Source organism: Salvelinus alpinus, chromosome 13 (genome assembly GCF_045679555.1).
Source record: "Salvelinus alpinus chromosome 13, SLU_Salpinus.1, whole genome shotgun sequence".
NCBI lineage: Eukaryota > Metazoa > Chordata > Actinopteri > Salmoniformes > Salmonidae > Salvelinus > Salvelinus alpinus.
The window spans coordinates 26,635,537-26,644,179 of NC_092098.1; the positions used below are offsets into that span (position 1 = coordinate 26,635,537).

The 8,643-nt window shown below is 47.3% G+C and overlaps 1 protein-coding gene across 5 annotated transcripts in view; it reads left to right on the top strand.

Moving 5' to 3' along the window:
• LOC139537469 (active breakpoint cluster region-related protein-like) overlaps positions 1-8,643 on the top strand; it is a 237,901-nt gene that overhangs the window by 77,167 nt on the left and 152,091 nt on the right. For 4 of the 5 annotated variants that reach the window (XM_071338806.1, XM_071338807.1, XM_071338809.1 and 1 more), the window contains exon 2: positions 4,773-4,951. In XM_071338806.1, the coding sequence (XP_071194907.1) occupies positions 4,773-4,951 (179 nt within the window). Of the gene's footprint in view, positions 1-4,772; positions 4,956-8,643 lie in introns of all 5 variants that reach the window. The other variant, XM_071338813.1, reaches the window with a different exon arrangement.

Below are 8,643 nucleotides of genomic sequence, written 5' to 3' on the forward strand. Positions count from 1 at the left end.
TCCCCTCTCAAACCCCTCCCCAGTCTGCACTGCCCTCATCCCCTCTCAAACCCCTTCCCAGTCTGCACTGCCCTCATCCCCTCTCAAACCCCTCCCCAGTCTGCACTGCCCTCATCCCCTCTCAAACCCCTCCCCAGTCTGCACTGCCCTCATCCCCTCTCAAACCCCTTCCCAGTCTGCACTGCCCTCATCCCCTCTCAAACCCCTTCCCAGTCTGCACTGCCCTCATCCCCTCTCAAACCCCTTCCCAGTCTGCACTGCCCTCATCCCCTCTCAAACCCCTCCCCAGTCTGCACTGCGCTCATCCCCTCTCAAACCCCTCCCCAGTCTGCACTGCCCTCATCCCCTCTCAAACCCCTCCCCAGTCTGCACTGCCCTCATCCCCTCTCAAACCCCTCCCCAGTCTGCACTGCCCTCATCCCCTCTCAAACCCCTCCCCAGTCTGCACTGCCCTCATCCCCTCTCAAACCCCTCCCCAGTCTGCACTGCGCTCATCCCCTCTCAAACCCCTCCCCAGTCTGCACTGCGCTCATCCCCTCTCAAACCCCTCCCCAGTCTGCACTGCGCTCATCCCCTCTCAAACCCCTCCCCAGTCTGCACTGCCCTCATCCCTTCTCAAACCCCTCCCCAGTCTGCACTGCCCTCATCCCCTCTCAAACCCCTCCCCAATCTGCACTGCCCTCATCCCCTCTCAAACCCCTCCCCAGTCTGCACTGCCCTCATCCCCTCTCAAACCCCTCCCCAGTCTGCACTGCCCTCATCCCCTCTCAAACCCCTCCCCAGTCTGCACTGCCCTCATCCCCTCTCAAACCCCTCCCCAGTCTGCACTGCCCTCATCCCCTCTCAAACCCCTCACACTGGATAGTTGCACCATGAGGGGAGGTGGCATTTTCAGCTTAATCTGTGAATCTTCCCACTGGAATTTTGGGACAGTTACCAGAGTTTTTGCAACCCTGGGTTCACTATTATAATTTGACTATTTTACACGATTGTTTGGCTTTCTATTCGTCTTATAGGCCTAAATCCATTCTCCTTCAAGTAGATCTGTCTGATGATATGGGGATTTTCTCACTCAAGCATTCAGGGCTCTGTGCCTCTGCAGATAATATAAGGGAAGAGAACCTTTGGGATATGCAATAAAGAATTTAGACTGTAGCCACGCAGCATGACGATAGGATTATGCATCACATAATAAATAAATACTCTCATGAGATTGGATTGAATGGGTTCAAGTCTACATTTTGTATTTTAGTCGTCTAGCTCTAGCAGATGCTTTCATCCACAGTGACCTAAATCCATTCTTAAATCAGGCATTCTGATGAGGAGTCTGAAACGGGCACATAATAACAACATCGAGGTTAAAACCTTCAGAAAGGTGTCTAGTTTTTGTGTGACTGTCGTGTTTACACAAGTCAATCCCACCCCCCATCATATGTGATAGTCCTTTTCCAATTTGATCTACCATACACCACAATGTCAATATTTAGATTTCCTGTACTGGTAATGACGACATAGGCTACTGGTCTCACGTTTTTATAAAAAATCAATGATGCTGAAACAAGATTTACACAATGGCATAAAAAGGGCCGCATGTGAATCTGAACAAACAGTCATCTAGAGAAGGTTTGTGGTTTGAATAAGCCATATGGTTGCTGTTAGAGTAGGTATATAGCCCTGTGCCCAGTCAGCTGGCTCTCAAGTCCCTGTCACCCAGCAAAACAGATGGCATGACGCGTTGCATGGCAACACAGGCAAGCCCTTGTGTGTATGTGGAAGTTGAGTGACAGGTGGGTGGTCTAGTGGCTGTGTGTTAGCATCTGTGTCAGTGATTGACAGATGGGTTGGTCCCCCCGCCACTCTGGGTCTGCTTCATATTAGGGCTCTATTGTCTGTCTAGGCCTATATCCCACTGGGGATTTCAGATTCTGTGTGATACCCCTTTTATTTTTCAATTAGGAGTCATTTGTCAGTGGTATCACAGCTAGATGCGTTCAAAGCTGCTGCTCTGTGTGGTCTATGGAGACCGTCTTTCTGCTCACGAAATCCAGACAAAAAAATACAGATTTTGGGGGATTTTCACATAGAGTAGTCCTTTGGAGAAAGGATTGTTGACATATTTGACATTTTGTATCTAAAAGCATAAAGAAAAAAATTAATCAAAAGCATATTTATTACATTTTGGCCTCACCTAGGGTTCTTTTATGTTTCCTTTAATGTTTCATTTGTAGGTGCTACAAATCAAAGATTGGTATCATATGAAGCTTTACTGCTTGCTCTGTAATATGAGTAGTATTTTAATTAAACTTTTATTTTGTAACATTAACTTTTTAATATTAAAAAAATATTTACATGAATATTGAAAATATCTATTTTTTGTTTAGGCCAATATTTCTGTATCTTGTTGAACATGATATACGCTACAGGCATATCAAAACCTATTCCAGAGTGGCGTCACTGACAGTTTTAATATATTCAGCAATATTCAAACCTTGTCTCTGGACCACTCAGGAACATTCAACACCTCTTGGAAAGCCATTCTGGTGTGTCTTTAGAATTCAAATGTGTGTAATTGTTCTGCTAAAAAATACAACTCGATTCCAGGGTTAGGTTTTCAGAAGACTGAGGTGGGTTTTCCTCAACTTTTTACCTGGTTGTTGTTCCTTTCATGTTTCAAGTTGTTATTGTCACATGCACTAATACAGTGAAATGTATTTCTTGCTTGCACTTTCCCAACAGTGCAGTAGTACTATTTAAAGTCCTTAGTGATTTGGAGACCGAAGAAGTCGAAGCTCTTAGGGCCATGCACACACCCCCGTGTGTACAAGGGGCCCCCGTGTTGAGGGTCAGCATGGCGGAGGAAATGTTGCCTACCCTCACCACCTGGGGTCGGCCCATCAGGAAGTCCAGGATCCAGTTGCAGAGGGAGGTGTTTAGTCCCAGGGTCCTTAGATTAGTAATGAGCTGGAGGGGACTATGGTGTTGAACGCTGAGCTGTAGTCAATGAACAGCATTCTCACATGGGTATTCCTCTCATCTAGGTGGGTGAGGTCAGCGATAGAGATTGCATCGTCTATGGATCTGTTGGATCGGTATGCAAATTGGAGTGGGTCTGGGATGATGGAGTTGATTTGTGCCATCAAAGCACTTCCTGATTACAGATATGAGAGCTACAGGGCTGTAGTCATTGTGGCAGGTAGCCTAAGAGTTCTCTGTTATTGTCGAAGCATGCATGAAATGCATTGAGTTTGTCTGGTAGAGAGGCATCGTTGGGAAGATCACGGCTGGGTCTTCCTTTGGACAGTAGCCCCTGCCACCTGCGTCGGAGCCTGTGTTATAGGATTCCACCTTGTTCTTATATTGTCCTTATGCTTGTTTGATGACTCTGTGGAGGTCGTAGAGGGACTTCTTGTTTGTGTCCTCAGCCGTAGCCTCGGGGTTGGCTGGGATAGCCCTTAGTGCGGGTTGCCCAGTCCTTCAGTTTAGTGCCAACCTCAGTCTAAATACAGGGCTTTTGAAGCAACGAACCTTCACTGTGGGGACAAACTCGGCGATGCATTTCCTATTTCTTTTGATCTTGACAAACTCCCCAGTCCCTGCTGGTGACAAGCATACCCATAACATGATGCTGCCACCACAATACTTGAAAATACAAATAACACTATTTGACATGTCAAATAACACTATTTGACCAATCAGGACCTGAATATGACTGCGCATCAAATAATAATTTAACGCGTTCATACGTTTTTTACGTAGTTATTACACGTTGATTACACTCTCTCGTATTTCATATGTCACAACGATTCATCGATACGTATGCTATGATGCTGGCGAAGTTGTTTTGCGCACCTACAATGCTTGTCATAAAAAAAGCTAGCTAGCTCATGGGAGCAAACCATGTTCTTCCCCAAAAACATAGCAAAACGACACAATCTGTTTCAGTAGCTATTGTTAGCTAGGTAACTATGTAGCTAGGTGTCATCTAAAATAAACCTCATTTATAAGACAGTTCTTCTTAGATTAATGGTGGTCGGACCCATCTATGTGACGCTAGCCACAATAGTGGACTTTGCGGTTAGCCTTCAAAATAAAAGTATGGCATAATTCTACTATTTGCATCACTGTCAATGACATACTGTTATTTTGAAGGTAAACCGCAAATTCCACTATTGTGCCAAATCCTTATTGTGGCTATTTTCACAACCTCACTAGCCAGATGAAGCTAGCTGGCTGCTTATAACGTTAGCTTTGGGCAACAGGGTTAAGTAGCTGGCTAGCTATTTATTTTCATGAACTGAAGTGCAATTTCAATAGGCGAACAACAAGTGGCAACCTAGCTAATACTTAGTCACAAGGATTCCTAAATCATTGCTAAGAATAATGAAAATGACTGCAGCTTCTACTGGTCATTGTTTTCAGGCTGGTTGTATTGGTGTTAACTAGGTACCAAGCTAAAGCTAGCTACACCAGAAGTTGCTGGCGAACAAATTATGCTTTATTACCAACGCAGTATTGTAAACACATCGTTTGTGGCCAGTGTTTGCTTGTTTGCAGGCTTTTATGTACAGCTTTGACAGTGCTACTGTATCTTTTTTGACACGCAAAGACCCAAACAGCGTTCCATAGTATGTATGTTGTGAAGCTAATAGCAGTGACGCTATCACTGTGCAACTCCGTTAGGGTAACATCTGGCTAATATCGGACGATTCCGATATTGCCACCGAGATATCGTGCATCCCTAATACTAACCCCTGTCTCTATCTCTCCTCCAGACTTCAACTATAACACAGACGGGTATGACGGTGACACAGCAGAGGATCGTAAGAGTCAGGACGGTTCAGAGACCATGCCCTTCATAGATGAGTCCCCCACCATGTCCCCGAGCCTGTGTGCCCGTGGCCCCGATGGAGAGGCCATCTCCCCCGTCCCCCCAGAGGGCCTGCTGCCCGGGGTGAGTCACACACTGGAGGACAGGACCGTACTGTAGAGGTTTCCTCTTACTCCTCACAGATCCAGTGCTTTTGCTCTCAACACTTCCTATTCCTAACATTGTGACTACTTCCTGCAGGCGGATCTCTTCAGGCCTGTGTAATTAGCAGTAATTAACCACTAGAGTTCTATCTTCATGGTAACACTACAGGTGCTGCATTCATGCACAGCCTCCGTCTCTGAGACACATGTCAGAACTCAGCACAGACGCACAGCCTCCGTCTCTGAGACACATGTCAGAACTCAGCACAGACGCACAGCCTCCGTCTCTGAGACACATGTCAGAACTCAGCACAGACGCACAGCCTCCGTCTCTGAGACACATGTCAGAACTCAGCACAGACGCACAGCCTCCGTCTCTAACTGAGACACGTCAGAACTCAGCACAGACGCACAGCCTCCGTCTCTGAGACACACGTCAGAACTCAGCACAGCCTCCGTCTCTGAGACACATGTCAGAACTCAGCACAGACGCACAGCCTCCGTCTCTAACTGAGACACGTCAGAACTCAGCACAGACGCACAGCCTCCGTCTCTGAGACACATGTCAGAACTCAGCACAGACGCACAGCCTCCGTCTCTGAGACACACGTCAGAACTCAGCACAGACGCACAGCCTCCGTCTCTGAGACACACGTCAGAACTCAGCACAGACGCACAGCCTCCGTCTCTAACTGAGACACATGTCAGAACTCAGCACAGACGCACAGCCTCCGTCTCTGAGACACACGTCAGAACTCAGCACAGACGCACAGCCTCCGTCTCTAACTGAGACACACGTCAGAACTCAGCACAGCCTCCGTCTCTGAGACACGTCAGAACTCAGCACAGACGCACAGCCTCCGTCTCTGAGACACACGTCAGAACTCAGCACAGACGCACAGCCTCCGTCTCTAACTGAGACACATGTCAGAACTCAGCACAGACGCACAGCCTCCGTCTCTGAGACACATGTCAGAACTCAGCACAGCCTCCGTCTCTGAGACACGTCAGAACTCAGCACAGACGCACAGCCTCCGTCTCTAACTGAGACACGTCAGAACTCAGCACAGACGCACAGCCTCCGTCTCTAACTGAGACACGTCAGAACTCAGCACAGACGCACAGCCTCCGTCTCTAACTGAGACACGTCAGAACTCAGCACAGACGCACAGCCTCCGTCTCTAATTGAGACACATGTCAGAACTCAGCACAGACGCAAAGCCATATAATATGGTAGCTTTGCTATCAGTTTAGTATGTAACCTGTATGACAAAGGGACAAGAAATAGCTTAGCTTTAGCTTGCTAAATGGTAATGACTGTCTGAATGGTTATACACTAACCCAGCAGTATGGAATACCATAAACTCTCTCAATGAGTAGGGGCCAAGGGGTACCATACTAGTGCCAGTGGTGGTAGTAGTGACAGTAGCCCAGTGTGTGTGTGTGGGTACGTGCATTTATCATTATCCTCACTCACTGACCCTCTCTGCAAGGACAGAGCTGACCCAGTCCTGACCCTTATCTTCTACACAGGCCACTGGCTGACTGAAAGGTCAACTGGATGCCAAAAGGTTATGGAAAATAGCTGATGCTTGGAGTGTGGTTTTTATTGTTACTCCCCACTGTAGTGTGAACAAGGAGACTGCTTTTATTCAGACAACTGTGTCAGTTGTTCCAACAGAGTAGCCAGCAATCATCTCTCTCTCTCCTACATCATTGTTATGTGACCCTAGGGTTTCTTCTTTTACTATGGTACAGTCCACTGATACATCTCCATCTCCACCTGGTGTTGGGAGACAGACAGAGCACCAACAGACCTGCTGTAACTTCTGCAATGGGCTTACACAGCAAATAGACCTGCTGTAACTTCTGCAATGGGCTTACACAGCAAATAGACCTGCTGTAACTTCTGCAATGGGCTTACACAGCAAATAGACCTGCTGTAACTTCTGCAATGGGCTTACACAGCAAATAGACCTGCTGTAACTTCTGCAATGGGCTTACACAGCAAATAGACCTGCTGTAACTTCTGCAATGGGCTTACACAGCACATAGACCTGCTGTAACTTCTGCAATGGGCTTACACAGCAAATAGACCTGCTGTAACTTCTGCAATGGGATTACACAGCAAATAGACCTGCTGTAACTTCTGCAATGGGATTACACAGCAAATAGACCTGCTGTAACTTCTGCAATGGGCTTACACAGCAAATAGACCTGCTGTAACTTCTGCAATGGGATTACACAGCAAATAGACCTGCTGTAACTTCTGCAATGGGATTACACAGCAAATAGACCTGCTGTAACTTCTGCAATGGGATTACACAGCAAATAGACCTGCTGTAACTTCTGCAATGGGCTTACACAGCACATAGACCTGCTGTAACTTCTGCAATGGGCTTACACAGCAAATAGACCTGCTGTAACTTCTGCAATGGGCTTACACAGCAAATAGACCTGCTGTAACTTCTGCAATGGGCTTACACAGAAAATAGACCTGCAAAATTAGAGGTCTTCTCTCTGACCCTACCCAAATAATACATTTTTTAAATATGGACACCCGGTTCGAACGGACCCAAGGACAACCAAACCCGGCCCCGTATATACCCGGTCGGCTCCACATCCAGTCTGATCCGATCAGAGTGAGGGAAACAGCAGAAAAAAATAACTAAATGCTTCGTTATTATCTGAAGCTGTAATGCACACACCGAAGGAGAGCTGAACGGAGCTAGCAGCAGTCACACTGTGTGTGCGCCTGAGTATAGGCGAAGGGTGCAATTGTGGCCCACAATTCAGCACTTTCCTGCATGTGGACATTCTTGCATCTGCAGCAACCCCGCTTTATGTTTCTAATTTCTCAGCTAGGACTCAGTAGGACTCAGCTAGGACTCAGCTAGGACTCAGTAGGACTCAGTAGGACTCAGTAGGACTCAGTAGGACTCAGCTAGGACTCAGCTAGGACTCAGCTAGGACTCAGTAGGACTCAGTAGGACTCAGTAGGACTCAGCTAGGACTCAGTAGGACTCAGTAAGGACTCAGTAGGACTCAGTAAGGACTCAGTAGGACTCAGCTAGGACTCAGCTAGGACTCAGCTAGGACTCAGTAGGACTCAGTAGGACTCAGCTAGGACTCAGCTAGGACTCAGTAGGACTCAGTAGGACTCAGTAGGACTCGGTACACAGGCGGGAGGCACTCCAGAACAGTAGGTGGCGGTAATGCACGATAATGTTGGATGCCAACCGTCAATAAACCCCACAGAAGAAGAAGACTTGGGCACTGCTTTGTTGCAGTTGTGTTAATGATGGCGTGGGCAGGTATTTGGCAGGCGTTAGCGAAGGATACTGGATGCTAGTTAGGACTCCAGGACACAGCAGGCGGGATAGGTAGCTAGCACACCGGTAGACCGTGTACTTTGCCCCAGCCTGTTGGGCACTGTTTTCCTGCAGTTCTGTTAACGACGGCGAGGGCAGGTGTTCGCAGGCGGAATGCCTGCTTCCGCAATTCGGGTTGTTCCTGCATCACACACTATTGGAGTGGCGCGAGGAGATACTGTTCACTTTATTTGTTGATTTCACTTTTGTTTACCTATTTCACTTGCTTTGGCAATGTAAACAAATATTTCCCATGCCAATACAGCCCTTTGAATTCAATTGGTAGAAAGAGACCGCAGCA